General features: G+C 44.7%; 1 protein-coding gene across 46 annotated transcripts in view; it reads left to right on the top strand.

The window, feature by feature from the left end:
* The window catches only part of CTNND1 (catenin delta 1), a 58,738-nt gene that overhangs the window by 11,526 nt on the left and 21,563 nt on the right, over window positions 1-25,649 (top strand). For 20 of the 46 annotated variants that reach the window (XM_074013570.1, XM_074013568.1, XM_045371878.2 and 17 more), the window contains exons 2-6: window positions 16,683-16,801; window positions 19,141-19,429; window positions 21,765-21,836; window positions 23,337-23,489; window positions 24,218-24,753. In XM_074013570.1, the coding sequence (XP_073869671.1) occupies window positions 19,235-19,429; window positions 21,765-21,836; window positions 23,337-23,489; window positions 24,218-24,753 (956 nt within the window). In that variant the 5' untranslated portion in view covers window positions 16,683-16,801; window positions 19,141-19,234. Of the gene's footprint in view, window positions 1-16,682; window positions 16,802-19,140; window positions 19,458-21,764; window positions 21,837-23,336; window positions 23,490-24,217; window positions 24,754-25,649 lie in introns of all 46 variants that reach the window. The other 26 variants (XM_074013583.1, XM_065528171.1, XM_074013582.1 and 23 more) reach the window with 6 other exon arrangements.

The following is a 25,649-nucleotide window of genomic DNA, read 5'->3' as shown; positions in this document are numbered from 1 at the left end:
GGAGTCTTGCTCTGTCCCCCTGGCTGGAGTGCAGTGGTGCGATCTCGGCTCACTGCAAGCTCCGCCTCCTGGGATCATGCCATTCTCCTGCCTCAGCCTCCTGAGTAGCTGGGACTACAGGCGCCTGCCACCACGACCGGCTAGTTTTTTTGTATTTTTAGTAGAGACGGGGTTTCACCGTGTTAGCCAGGATGGTCTCGATCTCCTGACCTTGTGATCCGCCCGCCTCGGCCTCCCAAAGTGCTGGGATTACAGGCGTGAGCCACCGCGCCCGGCTTTTTTTTTTTTTTTTTTAATTAAAAAAATTTTTTTGGCTAGGTGCAGTGGCTTACATTTGTAATCCCAGCACTTTGGGAGGCTGAGGTGGGCGGATTGCTTGAGGTCAGGAGTTAGAGACCAGCCTGGCCAACAGAGCAAAACCTCGTCTCTACTAAAAACAATATAAAAATTAGCCAGGCGTGGTGGTGCGTACTTGTAGTTCCATCTACTCAGGAGGCCAAGGCAGGAAAATGGTTTGAACCCTGGAGGCCGGGGTTGCATTGAGATTGCACCATTGCATTCCAGCCTGAGCGACAGAGTGAGAAAAAAAAAAAAAAAAAAAAAAAAAGAAAACAAAACTTTTTTTGGCTTTGTTTTTTGTTTTAAATGTACCTTTATTGTTTGACTTTGGGATCTGGGAGAGAGTATGTCTTTTAATGCCATTCTTGTTTCCTGAGTCTTCAGTGACACATGTTTACCTGTAGGAATGTTTCACTTTTTAGTTCTTTTAAAGACCTTTTGTTACTCGCTTGCTCTTACTCAAACCAGAAGTTAAAGTGGCTTGCATAAGTGTCAGAGGTAACCACTTGAATCCAGAGTTTCTGGTTCTTTCTCTTTTGTCAAGTGGTTTAGAATTATCTAGGATCTTTAATGGTAGATTTAAGACTTTGGAGTTCTTTTGGTATAGAATGTGGAAACCAGCCTTTGAAAATTTGGCATAGCTCTCTGTTCCCTGAAGGCCATCTAAGATGTTTTAAACTTAATTGGGTTCTCCAATCTGCAGTGTACAGAGGGATATCCTACATTGTAGCAACTCAGGATTCCAGAGAAGATGGTGCTGGCAAGTTAGACAGTTCTTCCTTCTAGGTTCTGAGTCTGCAGTACAGGAGTTAGGACTGTGCCATTGCAGCCATCCTTATATTTAGATTCATGCTTTCAAAGAGCCTCTAATCTAGACTGAATAATGATCTGAGCTGTCTGGTGAGCAGTAAAACTGGCCCAAATAATGTATTTTATAACCAGTGCCCTTTTAGCAAGAAGGTCAGTGGGTTGTTAGGGATAGGCCACTACAGTGGTTCACAACAGGCGTTAAGAGTCTATGAGGGTTTTTTTATATTTATTTATTTATTTTTTAGACGGAGTCTTACTCTGTTGCTCAGGCTGGAGTGCAGTGGCAGGATCTTGGCTCACTACAACCTCTGCCTCCCAGGTTCAAGTGATTCTTGTGCCTCAGCCTCCTGAGTAGCTGGAATTACAGGCGTGTGCCACCATACCTGTCTAATTTTTGTATTTTTAGTAGAGGTGGGGTTTTGCCATGTTGGCCAGGCTGGTCTCGAACTCCTGACCTCAGGTGATCTGCCTGCCTCAGCCTCCAAAGTGCTGGGATTACAGGTGTGAGCCACACCGCGCCCAGCCTATGAGGGTTTTTTTTTTTTTTTTTTTTTTTTTAAAAACATGAATTCCCAGACTTCCCTGTAGAAACTGACGTAGAGGGGGGATTTAATTTTTTTCAAAAAACTCCCTAGGTGATTCTGATCATTCACGATTCAGGATCACAAAACCTGAATGTTTGAATTAAGCTATATGTATATGTTATTTCTCAGGTGGATGGTTATTTAGTTAGGGTGCGAAGTAGAGCCAGGCATGGTGGCCTGTGCCTTTCATCCCAGCTACTTAGGAAGCTAAAGAGGGAGGATCACTTGAGTCCAGGAGTTTGACACCAGCTTAGGCAATATAGGGCGACCCCGTCTCAAAAAAAAAAAAAAAAAAAGTATAGAACATGGTTTATTGTAGTAGACATGACGAGAAAGTCGTTAATTTGAAGTGAAGTGATTTACCTCTGTGTCCTGTGTTGTTTTGGAATTAAAGATGTTACCTCTTGATTTGGGGGTTATGCTAACACTTAGCATGGTATGGAGGACTGGCCTGTTGGGAGGAAGAGAAACCTTTAGACTGTATCTGTGGTTTTAAATTGTGGAACAAATTCAGGAGAGGATGTTAGCATTGAAACTTAGCTGGACAATTTGTTTAAAACTGGACAGGAAGGGCCAATGTTACTTCCTGTCTGAAAAGGAAGTGCTGGCTTCCTTCCCTTCCTCCTTGGTTAACTCTGGCCAACTTGGAATATGGGTGGGGGAGGGGCTGGTCATGTTAGTAATCGTGTTACCACTAATGTTTGTGTATAGCCGCTTAAGGTTTACTCTTTTCCTCACTCGAAACACACAGATGGGTGCTGGGTGTACCCCTGTCTCCTTGTTCTTATATGGGAGCCCCGTACTAGGTTTGGATTTAGTCTGGGAAGCCTAATCTCTCCGATGTTACTTTTACATTCAACCTTATATACACCTCCCTTGTATTTTCTGACATTTGAAAATAGACCAAGGAGTTGGAGGGAAGAAACTGAAACTCATTTGACACAGAGCGGGGTAAGTTGTGGAAAGGAGAACATAATTGGGCAGAGGGGAGTGGATGACAGAGGTTTCTTATTTTTGAATTGAGCCAAGAAAGCATTCCTTTAAGTGGGGCCAGTTGGCACTCCTACTGCTATTTTAGTCCAGGCTTCTCCTTCCTACTGACCAGTCAATTGTATTAAGTGTTTGATGTGAGTTTGAACTGAGGTCTCAGGAGGGGAGGGAGCGAGCGAGGGAGGGTGGTGGTGGAAACAGCTGGTGCCTTCATCAAGCTATCTCAATTACTCTTCTTTTCAGAGTGTTTGGGGGTGGGGGTTGGTGGCACAGGAATTGGATGCGTGTTAGCAGAGTCTCAGCAACTCTTATGTAGTGGGTTTGAATTCTCAGGCACTCTTAATGCTATGTGGGATGTTGGCTAGTTGGAATGTAGCTAAACCTTTCCCAGTCACATTCTTTCTTCTGCCTCCCCTCCCTGTAATTCTTTCAGTGTTGGGCCTGCTTTGGAGAGAGAGGGGTGTGGGAAGTTAGACAACAAAACAGATTCATCCTTCCTACCCGCTGAGTATTGGGCCCTCCAGAGGCTTTCTTCGCATCCATTCATTATTCCTTTAGTTGGGGTTTCTAAATATGTCTGCAAAGAGCCTAAATACAATTAGAACTGGGACCTCTGGTGAAGTTAAGTTGAATTGTAATTGGTTGGCTATACTTGTCTTCTTCCCTCCCTCACACCCCAGGATTACTATGTTTCTGAGTCAGCACTCCTTTTCTGTCTCACCTGCTCAATTTGATGCAGAGAACTTGCCAAGCATCCTTTTGGATTAGCAGCATTGATGTGGGTGTGTTCAGTTCTCTGCCTGGGTGTGTCTTTTACAACTTTTTTTTTGGTATCTCAGAAAACTCTCCTCTACTAAAAGCTACTATTTTTATCTGCTTTAGTATATCTACTTCACACTGTGGTACTTAATTAAGTCTGATTATTTGGCCTGGGCTATGCATGAGGAAGAACTGGGTAAGAATACTAACTGTCATAACTAATTGTTCAGTATTCTTGAGAGATAAAGGGAGTTAGTCTGATTCCATGCCAAGTAAGAGATTGTTAACTTTTTTGTGTGTATGCTTCAGTGATAGAGTTTGCAATGGCTGGGCTCTGCTGCTGAAGTTCCATAGTGTTGCTCAATATTCTTTTCTATCCCACCCTAGAATGGCTATTGTGTATATTACTGCCCTACCCTTGCCACCTGGTCATACCAGATCCAGATAAGGACTAAATCCTTTTTTTTTTTGGTCACCCAGGCTGGAGTGTAGTGGCATGAACTCAGCTCACTGCAACCTCTGCCTCCTAGGCTCAAGTGATTCCCCTGCCTTAGCCACCTGAAGTAGCTGGGATTACAGGTGTGCACCACCATGCCCAGCTAATTTTTTTATTTTTAGTAGAGATGGGGTTTCACTATGTTGGCCAGCCTGGTCTTGAACTCCTGACCTCCAGTGGTTTGCCTGCCTCAGCCTCCCAAAGTGCTGGGATTACGACAGGCTTGAGCCACCGTGCCTGGCCAAGGACTAAATCCTTCTAAGTTGTCTGTTTTAGACTTAGTTCTTTTGTATCATGTGCTGCTTTAGACGAGGGTTCGGCCCAGACTAATTCTAGCAGATCTAAGAAGATGAAAGAAATATAAGAAAAATAAAGGAAGAAGAAAAGATGAGAAGTGATAGCATACTACTAGTTAGTTCCTGGTATGTCCCTCTGGTTGGAGGACTCTGCTGAGCATCGTGCTATTTTTATGCAAAAGGAATTGAGCCCTTTGGGCAGAGGGTGTTGCTTCTTTGGATTTCAAGAATCTCTAGCTTTTTTTTTTTTTTTTTTTTTTGGTGAGACGGAGTCTCTCTCTGTCGCCCAGGCTGGAGTGCAGTGGCGCGATCTCGGCTCACTGCAAGCTCTGCCTCCCGGGTTCACACCATTCTCCTGCCTCAGCCTCCCGAGTAGCTGGGACTACAGGCGCCCACCGCCACGCCCGGCTAATTTTTTGCATTTTTAGTAGAGACGAGGTTTCACCGTGTTAGCCAGGATGGTCTCGATCTCCTGATCTCGTGATCCGCCCATCTCGGCCTCCCAAAGTGCTGGGATTACAGGCGTGAGCCACCGCGCCCGGCCAAGAATCTCTAGTTTATAGAGCTTAACCTCTGTCTTCGTTTTTGCTTCTGTGACTTAGGGCTAATTTCCAATGGGTTGTACAAGATAATAGAAAAGTCTATCATTGGCCGGGCGCGGTGGCTCAAGCCTGTAATCCCAGCACTTTGGGAGGCCGAGACGGGCGGATCACGAGGTCAGGAGATCGAGACCATCCTGGCTAACACGGTGAAACCCCGTCTCTATTAAGAAATACAAAAAACTAGCCGGGCGAGGTGGCGGGCGCCTGTAGTCCCAGCTACTCGGGAGGCTGAGGCCGGAGAATGGCGTAAACCCGGGAGGCGGAGCTTGCAGTGAGCTGAGATCCGGCCACTGCACTCCAGCCTGGGTGACAGAGAGAGACTCCGTCTCAAAAAAAAAAAAAAAAAAAAAAAAAAAAAAAAAAAAAAAAAGTCTATCATTTATCTAATGCTTGGAGTTAGTGGAGGACCCTTATTAGGAGAGGAGGCTTTCTTTTCTGACTAGGCTCCAAATTTACAGCCCCTGACCCACTTCAGGGGGTTGTGAGCAGGAAAAGCTGATGTTGCTGTCTTGACCTCTTTGCTGCCAGTATTTGGCTTCTGTGCAATTCCTAGTGGTTGTCCTCTCATTCTCTAGGGAAATGGGGAACTTTGCTCCCAGCACCTGATTAAACTGCCTCTTTGTAGGGTGGAGTCCGCTGCCTTTGTTTGTTCTCTGTGGAGCCTGTCTTAGTAATCAACTCTATGCTTGTAGGGAAAAAGTTTGAAAGGCTGAAAACAGAGGTGGATGATAGGGAAGGTGAAGTTCCTAAAGTAGTTCTCCAAATGGGAATATTCCATTCACTGAATCCAGGTTGGTAATCAAATTGCCATAATGAGATGTGTCACATGTAGCTGAGCTGAATTAACAGCAGCAGTAGCTTTAAAATCCCTAATGCAGTGCCTCCAAAGTGAAGAAACTTGCCAAGTAGGAATCTTAAAAATTCCCTCACCCCCTCCAAACTCTTAGATCCACACACAGTATCTTTCTGCTGATTCTTGAAGGCCTGAGCTTTGTCCTACGTAGTGTTGGCTTGGGGCAGAGAGGAGGGTTGTTTTCCCTGAACATGATAAGGGGCTGAGCAGGGCAAAGTGGGGGCTCTGGCCCGTGATTGGTAGACAGGATGCCCTGGAATGCGGTTGGCCTGAAGCCCAGAATCCAGCACTTTGTATTTGTTTGTTTCTGGGAGACTGTGGTCTGGTGCTACTGTGACAGGAAGTGAGAAAGCTGGGAGTGGGGGAACAGAGAGGGTCGATGTCTTTGTGGTTCTCCTGTGAAATCTCTTTGTCCCTGGAGAGCAGCTCTGCTGCAGAGCTCTGCCGAGAAGAGAGCAGCCTTTGTGTGTCTAATGGGTCTCCGAGCATCTAGCTACTCCGAGGGATTAGGGAGTGTGAATTCTGACTGTGGCCTTTTGCGTTTTAGCACTTGAGTTATATAAATGGCCTCGATCTCTTAGCACTGGGAAGCTGACTGAGTTTTGTGTGTGCTGCTATTTTTTGTGGATCTCTAAGATTTAATTAAGAAAGGAATTCTAGAAGGAAATAGACGTTAAGGAATGTTCATTTGCTGTGTATATTGCAGGTACCTTGTTGGGCTTAAAAGGGACAGAAAGAAACAGGTAATGCTGAGGTCCTTTACATTTTAGGTCTCATCCTTCCAATTGGCACCCTACTACATACAGATCAGGAGAAACCTACCTACTTAGTATTAAGAGTTACTAGCAATTCCCTAATGTTTGAACATGACTAGACAATGGTTGGTAGTTTCCTAGGATTTTTCTTCCCTATGTCTAGACTGAAATAGCACCTGCAATACCCTCTCTCTTCCTTCCCTCTTTTCTCCCTTGTTTTGTGTTTTCCCTGCCTTCCATTCCAGCTGTGAAACAGGCATCTTTTCTCACTTTGTGGATTGGGTGGCTGAGTCCTTAACTTTGAGCCAAGCTGGCTGGTTCCTGAGCACACACACAAACCCGCCTTTGATTGTCCAGGAGGACAGCTGCCCTAGAGGCAGATTGCTAACATACCACTAGAACAATCCTTCTTCTCTGTTCTTATGCTGGCTAGCACAATCTTTACTGCCTCTAGTTCCTTCTGTTTCCCACCCCAGCTCTGATCTTTGCTTTTGGCTTAGTGAGATGTCACATTAAAAATGAGAGTAGGGATATTTGTGATTGGATTTTTTTTCTTGTGGTAGGGTTGAGGGGCTGATCAGAGAATGTGACATGTAGCCAGCTTTCTAGAGCAGGCTTGCCAGTGGTAAGGTAGGTGATTTTTACAGAGTAGTGCCTCTTTTGTTCTTAGCACCTTTCCTCCCAAGTACTAGGTCCTTATAAAAGGGGAGATAAATCTGAGGTAGACTGCAAGCTACTCTTACCAAATTGAGTAAGGTTTTGTTCTTTGAAGTTAAGGTAAGACCCAAAAGTCTAGCTGGTTCCATTCCACCTTCTCTTGCCTCCTTCCCCTCTCCGTAAAAAAATGTTAACTTTGGGTTAACTTCTCAATTGGAACTAGAATGTCATTTAAAAAAAAATTTTTTTTGGAGACAGGGTCTTACTCTGTCACCCAGGCTGGAGTACAGTGGCGCAATCTTGGCTGACTGCAGCCTAGAACCCCCAGGCTCAAGTGATTCTCCCCCCTCAGCCTCCCGAGTAACTGGAACTACAGGCACATGCCACTACACCCGGCTAATTTTTTTGTATTTTTTGTAGAGATGGTGTCTTGCCATTTTGCCCAGGCTGGTCTCGAACTCCTGAGCTCAAGCCGTCTGCCCGCCTCAGCCTCCCAAAGTGCTGGGATTACAGGCTTGAGCCACCTCGCCTGGCCTTAAGAATGACTTTTAACCACAGGAAGCATAGAAAATTCATACTCTTTCCACTTTATCAAGAAGGAACATGGACTTGGAATAAAATAGGAGTTTCCACTACTTACTACTAGTTGATGAACTTGGGCAAGATACTAAATACTTGTGATATACAGGTAGTATGCTTATTTATAAAAAGAGGCCATTACCTCAGCAGGTGTTGAAAGGATTATATGATAACTTCAAGGGGAAGAGCAATAATACACAACTTTTCTTCCCCTTCAAAGTAGGATTTTCTTCTTTCAGATAAGGAGAAACATTTCCTCCTGCTATCTGTCCTAAAGCTGAGAAAGGACCTTAACACTTCTGATTGATTCATTTATAGATTGACATGTTCTGTCGCCCTGTTGCTTGTCTCAAAAAGAAGACATACTCCAAACTTGATGAAAAGAGTGCCTTATTGGTCTTTTCAGGATTTTGAGAAATTGGGACTGTAAATATGGCTCAATTACGTGCTTCCACCTTTTCCAAGTTACTTTCAAATGATGGGCAAAGAGGTGGGGGAATGCCATAGATTGAAAGTTAGGAAGTTTGGTGAGAAGCTGCTATTTTGTTTGTTTGTTTCTTTCTTTCTTTCTTTTTTGAGACGGAGTTTTGCTCTTGTTGCCCAGGCTGGAGTGCAATGGCACAATCTCTGCTCACTGCAACCTCCACCTCCTGGGTTCAAGCGATTCTCCTGCCTCAGCCTCCCGGGTAGCTAGGATTACAGGCACCCACCACCACGCCAGGCTAATTTTTGTATTTTCAGTAGAGACAGGGTTTCGCCATGTTGACCAGGCTAGTCTCAAACTCCTGACCTGGTGATCCGCCCGCCTCGGCCTCCCAAAGTGCTGGGATTACAGGCCTGAGCCACCGCGCCCGGCTGAGAAGCTGCTATTTAAAAAAGGAATGTGAGCTCAAACACTTGGGTGACCCCTAGTAAATTCTAAGGTTAAGCTTTTCCACAAATATATATATTTTTTCCCTAGCCTAGGGTATGGAAGGGTATAAGGTGTCTTAGTTAATTTTAGGATTTCTCTTTTATGACATGAGACCTAAACAATACCTTTGCATTTCAATTAGGTTTTTTTTTTATTTTTCATAGTGTACCTGATTTTTCTCCTCTTGTAGGAAGGAGAAAGGGATTTGGCTTCTCCCCTTCCTTTAGTCTAACACTTCGCTCTGTTTTTTTGCCACTCCCTCTTATCTTTGTTTCCTTATCGGCCTCTCCCTAAAGCCCTGCTTTCTCCTTTTAAGGCTAGGTGAGGTGCCTTTGGCAAGGTTGCACAGGGATCCAGGTAAGTAACTCAGTCTCTTCTCAGGATAAGAGAAAACTCAATGTTAACTGTCCCAGTGGAGGGCCTTGGAGAGGCATGTGGATAATGGGGGAGGAGAAGGAGGCGGCCTGGCCTGAGAGATCAGGACTTGTTAGACCAGTCCTGTGTGTGCGTCATGCATGCTCCATAGAGAAGCAGGTTTTGTTTCTTTCTGTACCCTTTCAGTCCTGGGCCCCCTCACTAGCTGAGAGCCACACCCTTCCTTGGCTTTAAAGCCAGCCCAGCGCTAAGCCATTTAATATGTTATGGTTTAGGGGGGGTTCTCAGAATACTTGGGAGGGGTAAAGAGAAAGAGAAGAATGTTTTATTTGGTCTCAGAATTTAGGAGGTCATGATAGTGGAGGTGAATTTTTTTTTAAAGTTACAGTAAAAACTTTGAATGTTGACAGGTAGCTTTGAGTAAGGATTATAAGACTAAAGGGAGTTTAAGGTACCCTGGTGATGTATAGAGGTTGTCAGCTCAAATTCCTTTTAACAAGGAGTATTAAAAAAAAGTTTATATCTTTGTTTTTTAAAAAATTCTTTTCTCTGACATTCCAATCAGAGAGAATGCATCCCTCTTTCCTAAGAGGAGGGTGGTTTGCCCAGAGCCTGCCTTAATTCATGAGAGAGATTCCTGGTGGACACCTAGTTTTTCCTCATGAAAATAAGACTTCTTTTGTCAGCCTTTTACCCTCTTTTAAAAGAAAATCCTTAACCAAATTAAATTTAACAGTGTTTAATTGAGCAAAGAACAATTCACGCATTGGGGAGCCTTCTGAGCCAGAGTAGGCTCAGAGACTCCAGCGCAGTCATGTGGTAGAAGATTTATGGACAGAAAAAGGAAAGTGATGAACAGAAAATGGAAGCGAGGTATGGAAACGGCTGAAATGGTTATGGCTCGGCTGGCAGTTGCTTTATTTGTTCATGGTTTGAACAGTTGGCCCGCCTTTGATTGGCCAAAACTCAGTGATTGGCACAAGAGTAGGTTACAGTCTATTTCTACCACCATTTAGGTTATAGTTCATTATGTACAGAGAAATCTTTAGGCCAAACTTAAAATATGTAAGGAGGCAGCTTTAGGCTAAACTTGATTTAACACTTCTAAATGGAGAAGTTGGGCCTAGCAGGAAGCAGATCCATGAGGAAGCATAGAAACAGTGAACACTAGGAGAAGGCCATATCCAGAATAATACAGGTTTTGTGACTTGAGTAGTGCTCAGTTGAGATTGTGAAGTGAGCACAGTCCTTTTCATCTTAATGCAAATCAGCTTAAGGGACTTGGAATTAACAGAAGGTGAGTCTTCCCAGTGAAGTGAAAAATACTAGAACTGTTCTGACTGAGCATGAAGGTGGAACATGGCGGGGCATGGTGGCTCACACCTGTAATCCCAGCACTTTGGGTGGCTGAGGCTGGCAGATCACTTGAGGTCAGGAGTTCAAGACCAGCCTGGCCAACGTGGTAAAACTGTGTCTCTACTAAAAATACAAAAATTAGCCGGGCGCAGTGGCACATGCCTATAGTCCCAGCTACTTGGAAGCTGAGGCAGGAGAATCACTTGAACCTGGGAGGTGGAGGTTGCAGTGAGCCGAGATCACGGCATTGTACCTGGGCGACAGGGCAAGACTCCATCGCAAAAAAAAAAAAAAAAAAGGTGGAACATCAAGTGAAGGTAGGGTGGGGTACTTCGACTTTGGACTCTGGTACAAGCACTGATAAGAAGCCATAGAAAATCTTGACAAAATATATTTCTTTGATTTAGAAACAAAATGGCAATTTTCTTTGTTTGTGGTTGAACCGGAGTAATGTCTTCAAATTTGGGGTCAGGTGCCAGTTAAGGCAAATAAATGCCTTTTAGGTATCTGGAGGGCCCCTTTCTGGCTTGAATGTTATGTAATACAGTTCTGTAGTGTTACAGGTGCTATGTTTTGTTGATTTAGTATTCTGTAGTAGGAGGCTCGGTATGGTATTTATTTATTTACTTATTTATTTTTGAGACCAGGTCGCCCAGGTGGCAATGTAGTGATTGTGGCTCACTGCGGTCTGGACCTCCTAGACTCAAGCAATACTCCCACCTCAGCCTCCTGAGTAGCTGGGACTACAGTGTGCACCACCACGCCCAGCTAATTTTTGTAATTTTTTTGTAGAGGCGGGGTTTCGCCATGTTGCCCAGGCCGGTCTTTAAACTCCTGGGCTCAAGTGATCTGCCTACCTTGGCCTCCCAAAGTGCTGGGATTACAGGTGTGAGCCACTGCACCCAGCCCAATGTGCTTTTGAAAAAAGCCATTTGCAGTCCCTAGAATGGCTGGGAACAGTGGCGCATGCCAGTAATCCCTGCACTTTGGGAGGCCAAGGTGGGATTGCTTGAGCCCACGAGGTATATGCTGTAGTGAGCTGTGATCACACCACTGCACTCTAGTCAGGGCAACAAGAGCGAGACCCTGTCTCAAAAAAAAAAAAAAAAAAATCTCCTAGAATGACATGGAAGTGGAGTTTTGCCTGTCATTGTTTTTAGAGGGAGAGCATAAATATGTGACATTCGTTTTGTTGTTGTTGTTGTTTTTGAGACAGAGTCTCACTCTGTCGTCCAGGCTGGAGTACAGTGGCGCAATCTCGGCGCACTGAAACCTCTGCCTCCTGAGTTGAAGCAATTCTCCTGCCTCAGCCTCCTGAGTAGCTGGGATTACAGGTGTGTGCCAACATGCCCGGCTAATTTTTTTGTATTTTAAGTAGAGATGGGGTTTCACCATGTTGACCAGGCTGGGTTTGAACTCCCAACCTCAAGTGATCCTCCCATCTTGGTCTCCTAAAGTGCTGTGATTGCAGGTATGAGCCGTGGTGCCCGGCCGTGACATTGGTTTTGATTTTATAATGAATAAATAGGAAGATAGGAGGAGAGTTGCCTTTGAGACTGGCTGCCAGAGACAAAATTATTTTTGCAAAAACCCAAAGATTGGTGAACTTTAGAGTTCACACAGGCTATGGTTTTATATATATTAGTTCATTAAAACTAAACCATGAAGAGTAATAAAAATGGAAGCTTACAGGGGTTATAACTTTTCCAAGGTCTCCTAGCTAGTTTTTGGAGGAGCCAGGACTTGGACTCCCAGTCTTTTGACCCCTAATCTGGAGTTTTATTTTGTTTTTCCCTCTAAAAGTGAATAATTCCTGTAGTTTTCAGGTCTGCTGCAAATGGGAGAGGGGATCCTGGGGAGGCTGGTTTACAAACTTCAAAAACTCTACCAACCACACCCAAGCTCGAGTTCCTGTAGTAGTAACAATATTACTGGCTTTCTGTGTGTCAAGACATTTTTCTAAGCACTTTACATGAAATGCCTCATTTAATCTTCACAACCACCCTATGTATTTTTATTCCTCCATTTTACAGAAAAGAAAGCTGCAGTTTCGAGTGGTTGATACTTTGCCCAAAGTCATATAGCTAAAAGTGATAGATCTTATACTTAAACCCAGGCAGATAACAAAGCCTATACGCTTAACCCCTTAAGAATCATAATTCCAATTTGTATTTCTTTAGCCAGTTTACAGTAGAAGAAATCATTCCAGGGACTGTGCTGTTGGTAGGTGATTTTTTGTGGGGGTACTGAGTCTTGCTCTGTCACCAGGCTGATGTGCAGTGGCATGATCTCGGCTCACTGCAACTTCCGCCTCCTGGGTTCAAGTGATTCTCCTGCCTCAGCCTCCTGTGTAGCTGGGATTACAGGTACGCACCACCACGCCTGGCTAATTTTTGTATTTTTAGTAGAGGTGGGGTTTCACCATGTTGGTCACGCTGGTCTCAAACCCCTGACCTTGTGATCTGCTCACCTCGGCCTCCCAAAGTGCTGGGATTACAGACATGAGCCACTGCGCCCAGCCGGTTAAGTGATTTTTTTTTTTTTTTTTTAACCTCCTATCTGGTTAGCATTGTCTAGTTGTTTGGTCCTTCTGGGTATTTGATTTAATTTAACTTATTTTGGTTTGGAGCGCTTACAGAAGAGACTGAGTTTTTATCATTATCATTGCTTGGATGAAGGATCTTTACTATGGACTATGGACTCTGGATAATAGCAGGAATATCTTTCTAGTGTGAGTGGGATCCGGTAATGTAGGACTTACGGCTTATTAAGAGTAAAACTAGGTATTCTCAGAAAATCTAGTCTTTTTTTTTTTTTTTGAGACGGAGTCTCGCCCTGTAGCCCAGGCTGGAGTGCAGTGGCCGGATCTCAGCTCACTGCAAGCTCCGCCTCCCGGGTTCACGCCATTCTCCGGCCTCAGCCTCCCGAGTAGCTGGGACTACAGGCGCTGCCACCTCGCCCGGCTATTTTTTGTATTTCTTAGTAGAGACGGGGTTTCACCGTGTTAGCCAGGATGGTCTCGATCTCCTGACCTCGTGATCCGCCCATCTCGGCCTCCCAAAGTGCTGGGATTACAGGCTTGAGCCACCGCGCCCGGCCAGAAAATCTAGTCTTAAGGGGAAATAACAAGTTTCACTTTATGTCTCCTCAACCCCCTGACTTCAGGAATTCTTTTTTTTTTGTGAGAGCAAATGTAATCTATTTAAATCTAAGTAAGTGGTAGCTGGCTGCGGTGGCTCATGCCTGTAGTCCCAGCACTATGGGAGACTGAGGCAGGTGGATCACGAGAGGTCAGGAGATCGAGACCATCCTGGCTGACACGGTGAAACCCCGTCTCCACTAAAAATACAACAAATTAGCCGGCGTAGTGGCACGCGCCTGTAGTCCCAGCTACTAGGGAGGCTGAGGCAGCAGAATCGCCTGAACCTGGGAGGTGGAGGTAGCAGTGAGCTGAGATTGCGCCACAGCACTCCAGCCTGGGCCACTAAGCGAGACTCTGTCTCAAAAAAAAAAAAAAAAGTAAGTGGCAAACCTGGAAAGGTATTGGGCTGGACTTGTAATTATGACTCCTGACTGTCTGCCAAAGTCAGCTGAAAGTTTGTAGTGTAATCTTCTTGATGCATATGGCATGGAGAAGAATCTTTTTTTCCTTAAGTCTCCAAGTTATGAGACCATTTACTGTAGCCTGCCTAACAGCTTCATTCTTTCCCCACTCGTACATTCTTTTTCCTTCCATTTTTTTTTGTTTTCTCACTTACATGTAGATATTATGGGTAACTCTTGAGCCTAAAAAAAACAAAGTAGAACCCTTTTCTTTCCCTGTTTTCCTGTGATGGTTAAGAAGAAAGCTCTCAAAGGTTGTAGAGGAGAGGCTCTGGACCATCCAGCTGGTACTGACTGCACTTCTATTTGGACTGGACACCATGGCATAGAAAGAGAAACAGGCTTTGGAATGGCATAGACCTGGGTTTAAATTCAAAATTTGCTATTAACTGTGAGACCTTGGGTAGTCTCTTCACCCATAAGTCTTATTTGCAGTAAAACTTCCTTAGGGTTGTTGTAAGGATTGCCAAGATAGTAAATGTAAAACATTCGGTAATCATTAGTTTGTTTCACATTCTCTTTCTCCAAGGTAATAAATTGTTAAGGCCTCAAATACAGAATCAAGAACTTATTATGACAGATGTGTAATGATGTGATGACTTCCAAGCACTAGAGCAGTGCCCTTTGTCCCAGAAACACTGGTATAGGTGGGACCTCCTAGTAAATAGATTAGGAGTAGGGAAACCAGCCCATTCACCCCTTAGAACCTAGTTATGTTTTTGATCCAGTTGATTTCATCTACTAGTTCACAAAATAGTTTGAGGCTGAGACGTACTGTGAAGTAATTGGAAGTGTTAAACCAACTTTTGAAACAACTTAATACCTGACATTTGTATATAATGTTGTCTCACCTGATCCTCACAACTCTGAGTTAGACCGGGCTAATTTCCTAACTCCTGGGAAGCAGCAATTTTGTTTTTCTTTTTCCCCAATTTGGTTCCTGGAAACGGGGTAAATGGATTTGGCATCTTACAAGTGAGAACATGACAGGGTTTACTGCCATTGTTGGGTAGTAGTAAAGCCAGAACTGGGACCAGTCTTCTGAATTGTGTTCTATCTCTTTTTTTTTTTTTTTTTGAGACAGAGTCTCGCTCTGTCGCCCAGGCTGGAGTGCAGTGGCCGGATCTCAGCTCACTGCAAGCTCCGCCTCCCGGGTTCATGCCATTCTCCTGCCTCAGCCTCCCGAGTAGCTGGGACTACAGGCGCCCGCCACCTCGCCCGGCTAGTTTTTTGTATTTTTTTAGTAGAGACGGGGTTTCACCGTGTTAGCCAGGATGGTCTCGATCTCCCGACCTCGTGATCCGCCTGTCTCGGCCTCCCAAAGTGCTGGGATTACAGGCTTGAGCCACCGCGCCCGGCCAGAATTGTGTTCTATCTCATGGCCTCTGCTTCTGCCCTCTTTCAGGCAGAATATCTCCGCATGCTTTTAGACCTAGGAATCTGATCTTTTTGTTTAATTGTGCTGTCTTCTTTTCCAAATTAGAGCCGGGTGGTCAGCTTTAAGAAGATGGTGGAAGCTAATGTTTCTCCAGATACTGCTTTCTGACCTAGAACCCTGAGCATTTTTCCTATCTCCCTTCCTAACCTTCTTCACTGAATTTAAGTTGCAGGGCCATTTATGGCCATCTGTACACTTTCTCTTTGCAGCAGGGAATGTCACTGTATCCCCCATGGTAGCAGTAATTTGGGCTTTTATTAGCAAAGAAGATTACAGGGTGGATGCTGCTGGAGTGGTAATTGCACTTCAGACCCTGTTGAAATTCAGTAACTGGAAGAGTCTCTTTTTGAGCTCAGAATCCTCTTGGTGTGGAAGGTTCATAGGTCATTGTACATAGTGGATAAGGGCAAGTACTTAAGAAATGGAGATGAAAGGGGAGCCCCGGTGTGTTTTTTTGTTTTTTTTTTAAATAAGGGTGCTTATTCAAGAAAGACCTTTGGGTGGCCTACTGGAATGTAGGTTGGGAATATGAGAAAGTGGCAATGGGTTTTAGACTGAAAGGAAGAAGAGTTGATAAGTCATTATGGGAACTCCAAGCTGGGGTAGGAGGAATTTAGGGAAGGGCGACCACGTTCTTTAAACTTAGGGACTGCATTGATTCAGGAGTTTATTGGGCACTTATTAATCAGTTCCTTTGGGTACTCTTGCTTGCTGACTTCTGCATACACTCTAAGGCAAACAGGACCAAGCATTTGTGCTTGGTGGGGCTCTGGGGAGCGTGGGAAAGGGAATTGAAGCAAAAGGCTCAGCCTAGGCTAGTTCCCACATGTCTTCCCCACACAACTTTTGCATTGGTTTCTCAATGTCTTTGTGGGCATGCTGGGACTGGGCTTTGAGGTTTCTGCCTTACGGGTGGGAAGGGAGGGGGAAGGGCATTCCAACAGCAGTTTTTTTCTTTTTCCCCAATTTGGTTGCTGGAAACAGGGTAAATGGATTTTTATGCATATTATAACCTGTTCTGGTTATGTATGGAAATACAAGTAGAGGAACTCACACGACAGTAGAATCCAGGTTTTAATGAAAACAACATCCAAGGCCTAGATATCTGAACACAGCAAGGTCTAAAGGGCACTTGTCTGTCACATTAAGCAATTCCAAGTCATATTTTAAATTACTTCCTTTCATTCCTAATGTTGCCCCTTGCTCTTCTTGTTTCTATGTATTGGGTATATTTTATTTTCCTCTCATTCCCATTTTTCCTTCAAATATTTCTGCAGCTCTCTCCTTCCTGCTTCCTCCTTGCTGTGGTGGCTGGGATGCTTCTTCCATGATTTTTTGAATCTAGACTGGGCTGTTCTCTGTGTTAAACCAATCAGTTGCGACCTTCTCTTAACAGGTGTGTATGGAAATATGTTTATTAAGAATGAAAAATATTTTTAAGAAATATGTATTTTTATTCCTCTCATGTCATAGCAGAAAAAAATCTTTTTAAGTACCTTTTTTCTTTATGGGTTGGTGAGAGGGTGGGAATTGGGGAGAATATTTATTTCAAAACCTGTCTTTCAACATTGTATATTTTGGACTGGCATAAAGTCTCTCATAGCTATAAGACAGAAAAAAACCCATTGAGTCCAACAGAGTATCACTAATGCCTGTTAAACCTCCTGTTTATATAATGATATGGAGAACTCTTCATTTCTATATAACTATATTTTATTGTATAGATAGCACACATAGACCCTTAGATACTTGGATATTTATCCTGAGTTGGAACAAATAAGGGGGTAAAAATATAGTCTATTTAGAACAAGGGTGTCCAATCTTTTGGCTTCCCTGGGCTACACTGAAAGAATTGTCTTGGGCCATACATAATGTACACTAAGAATAGCCAGTGAGCTAAGAAAAAAAAAAATCTCATAATGTTTTAAGAAAGTTTGCAAATTTGTGTTGGGCCGCATTCAAAGCTGTCCTGGGCTGCGTGTGTCCCGCAGGCTGTGGGTCGGACAAGCTTGAGTTAGAGCTTTCTGCAGGATTACAGAGATGTAGGAACTTCAGCCATTGACTTGTGGAGGTTAGAATATGAACTACTGTGAGATGCACTTTCAGAGGTTGAGGCTAATACTTCTCTTCCTACTTCCCAAGGCGGTGAAGTTTCCTTAAGACAGTGCTTTTTTACACAGAGTTTTTTGTGGTTCTATTACTCTGTTGTCTCCATTAGTCAAGGAACACGTTTTGCCATCAATATTATATTTAACAAACTATAGTAGTATAGTTTTGGAAAGTAGAAAGGCCCTTTTATGAATGTATTATTATATTTTGGGAGGCAGAGTCTTGCTCTGTTGCCCAGCTTGGAGTGCAGTGGTGCCATCTCGACTCACTGCAACCTCCGTCTCCTGGGTTCACACAACTCTCATGCCTCAGCTGGGATTACAGGTACCTAGCACCATGCCTGGCTAATTTTTGTATTTTTAGTAGAGATAAGGTTTCCCCATGTTGGCCAGGCTGGTCTTGACCAAGTGAACCTGACTTCAAGTGATCCACCCACCTTGGCCTCTTAAAGTGCTGGGATTACAGGTGTGAGCCACCGCGCCCAGCCTACTTTGATTTCTTTTTTTTTTTTCTGAGACGGAGTCTTGCACTGTGTTCCCGGCTGGAGTGCAATGGCGCTATCTTGGCTCACTGCAACCTCTGCCTCCCGGATTCACGCTATTCTCCTGTCTCAGTCTCCCGAGTTGATGGGATGATAGGCGTACACTACACCCGGCTAATTTTTTTTTTTTTTTTTTTTTTTTGAGACAGAGTCTTGCTCTGTCACCCAGGCTGGAGTGTAGTAGCGCGATCTCAGCTCACTGTAAGTTCCACCTCCCGGGTTCACGCCATTCTCCTGTCTCAGCCTCCCAAGTATCTGGGACTACAGGCTCCTGCCACCACGCCCGGCTAATTTTTTGTATTTTTAGTAGAGACAGGGTTTCACCATGTTAGCCAGGATGGTCTCGATCTGCTGACTTCGTGATCCACCCGCCTCGGCCTCCCAAAGTGCTGGGATTACAGGCATGAGCCACCGTGCCCGGCCTTTTTTGGTATTTTTTTCAGTAGAGACGGGTTTCACAATGTTGGCCAGACTGGTCTCGAACTTCTGACCTCGTGATCCGCCTGCCTCGGCTTCCCAAAGTGCTGGGATTACAGGCGTGAGCCACAGCGCCTGGCCCTTTCGTTTCTTAATTGGCGTTTTAGTTTAGCATAGTAAATTTTTTTTTTAAATTTGCTGCCACTTCAGCAGTTTTAGTGTTAGATGTGGGGGAGGTTAAGTAAGATCTGTATTGCCCTATTATCTCTAAAAGTGGCTTGTCCCTGCAGAATAGTGAATGCTTGTCTGTACCATGGAGTTACACATTTCACTGAGTTGATACCAGCAGATTTTTTTCAGGGAAAAATAATCCAATCACATAACTACAGCACCTCACTACATTCTCCCTCTCCTAACAGTGTAGAGACTTAGATTTAATTGCACCGTTCCTTTCAGTAGTTATTTCCGGTGGGATGTTGAAGAGAGCATAGTGGGCAAAGGATGCCGCTTGAACAGACACTGGTGATGGGCTCCCAGGCTTGGTGGTGGCTTGCTTTCTGCACTGCAGTAAAACCACGAGAGGGCATCTTTGGCTCTGGGATTAATAATTCATCTGTCTTCTCTGACCTCTGACCTTTTCTCTCCTTTCTCTTACCCTTTCCCGGTAGTGTGAAGTGAGGGGGTCTCTCTCCCTCCTTCTCCTTCCTCTGTGATTCACCTTCCTTTTTACCCTGCCCTGCGGCGGCTCCGCCCCTTACCTTCATGGACGACTCAGAGGTGGAGTCGACCGCCAGCATCTTGGCCTCTGTGAAGGAACAAGAGGCCCAGTTTGAGAAGCTGACCCGGGCGCTGGAGGAGGAACGGCGCCACGTCTCGGCGCAGCTGGAACGCGTCCGGGTCTCACCACAAGATGCCAACCCACTCATGGCCAACGGCACACTCACCCGCCGGCATCAGGTAACCCCTCTCTCCATCAGACCTGCAGGTAGGACTTTGGCATGATCACAGAGAGGCTATGATCCTTTTTGGGAAGCTACTCTCCTTTTGGTGATGGGCTATCCAGTGCCCGTTCTTCCAGGGATTTTTTTCCAGAGGTGTTAAATGCTGATAAGAGACAAGGAATATTGCTGCTGGACTGAGTTGGGTGGAGTTACTGTCTCTAGAAGCATCCATCTGACTTCTGTTTTGCTGGAGTAGGTTTTTTGGGGTGGGCTACAATTCAAGTAATGGTAGATAGTGTAGTTTGCAGCTGTACTCAAGTTACTTTTCTGATTTTTTTTTCCTTGGTATCAAAAAATCAGGAAAGTAAATGCCCACGTAGTGGTTGGGCATCTTGTGCGCTCAGCTCTAGTTCAGTCTCCCTGAGGGAACAGTCTGTACCCAGGTGTGGCAGTATCCATAAATTGTGTACTCCTGCTCTATATTGTCCTTGTGTGCTCTTTTTGTTGGCTGTGTAAATCATGTGTTGGAGGAAGGGGTCATTGTTAATTCTGTTGGTTAGAGTTGGAGAGGGAGCATCATGCTGCTGTTTAACCCAAATAACCACAGGAGCCAGTGGTCTCTGGGTTGGCTGACTCTGTGATGTGACTTGGGAGAGCTGGTGTTAGGAATAAGAAGTATCTTATGTTTCCTCTGGTTTTTCTAGTCTGACTTTGCTGTGATGTAATCTGTCTGAGGTTTTGTCTGTCTTCCTGTGTGTGTGTGTGTGCATGTGTGTGTGTGGTAGGCATTGCCTGATAGATTGCATCTTACGAGAGATTTCTGGGTGGGAACCAGAACAGTGCTCATGCCCTTATAGTCCTTTTCATTGAGTAATAATTTATTTATTTATTTATGACAGAGTCTCGCTCTGTCTCCAGGCTGGAGTGCAGTGGTGCAATCTTGGCTCACTGCATCCTCCGCCTCCCAGGTTCAAGCATTTCTTCTCCCTCAACCTCCCGAGTAGCTGGGACTACAGGCACGTGCCACCACACCCAGCCAATTTTTGTATTTTTAGTAGAAATGGCGTTTCACCATGTTGGCCAGGATGGTCTCGATCTCTTGACCTTGTGATCCGCCTGCCTTGGCCTCCCAAAGTGCTGGGATTACAGGCGTGAGCTACTGCACTGGCCGGGTAATTTTTTTTTTTTTTTTTTTTTTTTTAAGATAGAGAAAGTCCCTCATACTGAGAAACCTTGCAAAAAGAACAGAATTCCAATTGGAGGATCAAGGAATCTGAGGGAGGCAGCATGCTTGCAGTGTTCCTGGGATTTTTACAGGAACTACAATAGAAAGTTAGGTATGAAATTATATTGAAAGAGGAAAGCAGGACTGCTCAGGTTTGGAGGTCATGGGGAATTCCAGGATTCAGTATGTGGTTTCTCTCTTATTTTTAACTTCTGCTTAGCAGTAAAACCACACCCTTCCTTCTTCCTGAAAGTAATGTTTAACTTCCTCTCCCTGCAGCATTACACTCTATGTAATGGGAGTGGGGTGGAGGAAGAGTCTCCCAAAGTGGTTGGATCTCACTGTTCTGCTGGAAGAGGAGCAGGCAAATACATTTTTATGTGGTATAAAGATTATTTCCTGCTGCTTAAGACAGAGCAACTTCTGGATGACATTTTGGAATGTATTCTGTGGCTCGAATAATTGTTGGTAAAGATGTTGAGCCTTCTCTTTTCTTGAGAGGAGTTGGGGTGCTTGTTTTTATACTTGGAAAGGGAGACTCGTATCTCTTGCTTTTTTCTTTAATTAAATTTCTATTTTTTACATTAGGACATGATAGCCATCTTGCTTCTTTCTTTAAAAAGCTGCCGGGAATGGGAGTTTCCAGTGGTAGTACTGCATGAAGATTCATGAGACTATAAAGCTCTTTGGAAACTCCCCAACTTAGCCCTTCCAACTTTCCTTACATTTTTATGGCTTTCCAAAAAGGTTGCATGTAGGGGAAATTATCTAGGTCTGTACTGTTTATTCAGCGTATAGTTTTTGAGCACCTGTTATGTGCAGGCACTGCTCAAGGGACTAGGGAATATATCACTAAACTAATCCCAAAAACCCTCTGCCCTCATGGAGCTTACGTTCTTATGTTCCAGAGACCCTGTCTGCCAGAGTTCCAGGCCTGATTTTCAATTTTGAGGAAAGTGCTAAGACTAAAGAGTGATATGGTTCTTTTATGAGTACTGACACAAGGACTCCAGGCCACACATATCTTCTTGAAAGCCCTCTTTCTGTTTGAAAAAAAGATCATTTGTGTTTGGTAGAGCAAAAGAAGGCCACAAAATGAATTGTCTTCTTGTGGACTGTGTTTCAGAACGGCCGGTTTGTGGGCGATGCTGACCTTGAGAGACAGAAATTTTCAGATTTGAAACTCAACGGACCCCAGGTAATTCTTTGGCTCAAGACGTGGGTTGCTTCATTCGTATTTTCTTATTTCCCCAGCCTATAAGAGCATATTTGTGTCTTGTAAAGTGCCTGGCACATTGTACACACTCGTCAATTAGTTTCTTTCATTTACGAAAACAAAGAAGTGGAGGTCCAAAGTATATATGTAGTTTTGTTTTGAAATGAATTTTAATGACCATTGATCTTTATGACTATTCCTTTTCCCCACTGCCATCCCATTTGATCCCTAAGTACTGCGTTTCTTTTCTAGAGACAGTAGGCTTCTACTCTGCAGCAGAAAACGCTACCTAAAATCTGGCTGGTCTTGAGCCTTTTAGATAGTATCTGAAGAGTAACATAAAGCCAGTCAAAAGATGGCTCTTACTGGGATTTTCAGGTTTGTCTTAAAAGTTCTTTATTTTTGGCCAGCTACGGTGGCTTACGCCTGTAATCCCAGCACTTTGGGAGGCTGAGGTGGGCAGATCACCTCAGGTCAGGAGTTCGAGACCAGCCTGACCAACATGGAGAAACCCCATCTCTACTGAAAATACAAAATTAGCTGGGCATGGTAGCACATGCCTGTAATCCCAGCTACTCGGGAGGCTGAGGCAGGAGAATTGCTTGAACCTGGGAGGTGGAGATTGTGGTGAGCTGAGATCATGCCATTGTACTCCAGCCTGGGCAACAAGAGCAAAACTCCATCTCAAAAAAAAAAAGTTCTTTATTTTAGGCTGGGCACGGCATCTCATGCCTGTAATTCCAGCACTTTGGGAGGCCAAGGCAGAGCAAAACTCCGTCTCAAAAAAAAAAAAAGTTCTTTATTTTGGCCAGGCATGGTCGGCTCATTCCTGTAATTCCAGCACTTTGGGAGGCTGAGGCTGGAGGATTGCTTGAGCCCAGGAGTTCAAGACCAGCCTGGGCAACATAGTGAGACCCTGTCTCTTAAAAAAAAAAAAAAAAAAATTAGCCAGGCATGGTGGCATGAGCCTGTAGTTCTAGCTACTTAGGAGGCTGAAATGGTAAGATTGCTTGAGCCTGGGAGGTTGGGGCTCCAGTGAGCTATGATCATGCCACTGCACTCTAGCTTGTGTGACAGAGTGAGACCCTATCTCAAATAAATAAATAAAAGTTATTTATTTATTGGGTGAGCTGCTCTTTTGAGGGGTCACTCAGATATAGATGAAATTGCAGTTAACACAGTTCATGTTCCCTTAGATGACCACAGCTGGGAAGTTAAATCTACTGTCTGTCACTTGGATGTTGGTGTGGCTATAATTAACTCAGTTCATGTTTATTAAATGACTACAACTGGGAAATTATATCTGCTGTCCTTTTGTACAAGTTCAAAAGATGACGGCCACCCATCTAAAAATCCTGAGGCCTATAGAAGATGCATGAGGAGTCCCTGTTTCCAGGGTCACTACTTACGCTTCTTATTAGGATGGCTTGTTAATACATAGTGCTTAATAATAGTTCTTTCTCTTTTCTCTTTTGCATATAGGATCACAGTCACCTTCTATATAGCACCATCCCGAGGATGCAGGAGCCAGGGCAGATTGTGGAGACCTACACGGAGGAGGATCCTGAGGGAGCCATGTCTGTAGTCTCTGTGGAGACCTCAGATGATGGGACCACTCGGCGCACAGAGACCACGGTAAACTAAGACGTGTGTAAGATCTGGAAGTGATAAGAGGTCTTTTATTCTCTATTAGGGGAGGAGTTAAGCACTTAATTAAAATGGAGGACTGATATGCCGTTATTGATCTGATTGCATAAAGTGATCTCTGGCCAGATAGAAAGGATGAAGAGATATGGGGAAATCTAATGGCATAGGGAAGAGAGAAGGTATATCAAGGTCTATAGTAGCTTCCCTTATAGGCATAGTTACTGTCAGGGCAATTTTCCTACTTGGGGACTTCCTACAGGATGGAAAGAAAGATAGATGGTAGGCCTTAAGGCATTTCTAGGTAAAGTGTCCTAGGGATGTAAAGGTTTGTTTCTTTTAGTGTGGTATAGAATTTAATTGTTCATGGCTGGGCACGGTGGCTCACGCCTGTAATCCTAGCACTGTGGGAGGTGGAGGTGGGCGGAAGGTCAGGAGTTCAAGACCAGTCTGGACAACATAGTGAAACCCCGTCTCTACTAAAAACACAAAAAATTAGTCAGGTGTGTTGGTGTGTGCCTGTAATACCAGCTACTCGGGAGGCTGAGGTAGGAGAAGGACGTGAACCCGGGAGGCAGAGATTTCAGTGAGCTGAGATCACACCATTGCACTCCAGCCAGGGCAACAGTGCAAGACTCCATCTCCAAAAAAAAAAAAAAGAAGAATTTAATTGCTCACTTCCTTAATTAGTTTTTCTTTTTCTTGTTTCCTACTTGCAGGTCAAGAAAGTAGTGAAGACTGTGACAACACGGACAGTACAGCCAGTTGCTATGGGACCAGACGGGTTGCCTGTGGATGCTTCATCAGTTTCTAACAACTATATCCAGACTTTGGGTCGTGACTTCCGCAAGAATGGCAATGGGGGACCTGGTCCCTATGTGGGGCAAGCCGGCACTGCTACCCTTCCTAGGAACTTCCACTACCCTCCTGATGGTTATAGCCGCCACTATGAAGATGGTTATCCAGGTGGCAGTGATAACTATGGCAGTCTGTCCCGGGTGACCCGCATTGAGGAGCGGTATAGGCCCAGCATGGAAGGCTACCGGGCACCTAGTAGACAGGATGTGTATGGGCCCCAACCCCAGGTTCGGGTAGGTGGGAGCAGCGTGGATCTGCATCGCTTTCATCCAGAGCCTTATGGGCTAGAGGATGACCAGCGTAGTATGGGCTATGATGACCTGGATTATGGTATGATGTCTGATTATGGCACTGCCCGTCGGACTGGGACACCCTCTGACCCTCGTCGGCGCCTCAGGTAGGCAGGAATAGGGAAGAGAAAAGGGTTTTTCCAAAACCAGGGGTAAGGGGTAGCTTTTCCTTCAACTTCTAAGAGCTTTTTGGGATCAGAGATACTTGTGGCCTCCTCCCCTCTGCTTTTTTTTGGGGTGAAAGGCTACCCCATTTTTCCCTTTTCTGACTTGGCTTAGTATTGACTTGCTATATATATAAAATATAAATGTATATCTGTATAATATAACTATATATATAATTTTTTAAATGAAAATAATATATTCTAATTTTATTTTTTATTTTTTATTTTTTTTTTTGAGACGGAGTCTCGCTCAGTCGCCCAGGCTGGAGTGCAGTGGCGCGTTCTCGGCTCACTGCAAGCTCCGCCTCCCGGGTTCACGCCATTCTCCTGCCTCAGCCTCCCAAGTAGCTGGGACTACAGGCGCCCACCGCCACGCCCGGCTAATTTTTTTTTGCATTTTTATTAGAGATGGGGTTTCACCGTGTTAGCCAGGATGGTCTCTATCTCCTGACCTCGTGATCCACCCGCCTCAGCCTCCCAAAGTGCTGGGATTACAGGTGTGAGCCACCGCGCCCGGACTTCTAATTTTATTTTTTAGAGACAGAGTCTTCCTCTTTCACCCAGGCTGGAGTGCAGTGGCGCCATCTTGGCTCACTGCCACCTCCACTTCCTGGGTTCAAGTGTTTCTCGTGTCTCAGTCTCCCTAGTTGCTGGGACTACAGGCAAGCACCATGACGCTCGGCTAACTTTTATATTTTTAGTAGAGATGCGGTTTCACCTTGTTGGCCAGGCTGGTCTCAAACTCCTGACCTCTGGTGATCCACCCGCCTTGGCCTCCAGAAGTGCTGGGATTACAGGCGTGAGCCACCACGCCTGGTCCACAAGTTGTTTTCTATAAT

The sequence above is a fragment of the Macaca fascicularis genome, chromosome 14 (genome assembly GCF_037993035.2).
Source record: "Macaca fascicularis isolate 582-1 chromosome 14, T2T-MFA8v1.1".
Classification (NCBI taxonomy): Eukaryota; Metazoa; Chordata; class Mammalia; order Primates; family Cercopithecidae; genus Macaca; species Macaca fascicularis.
The sequence above is the reverse complement of the archived record's forward strand: the minus strand, read 5'-3'. Positions and strand labels throughout refer to the sequence as shown.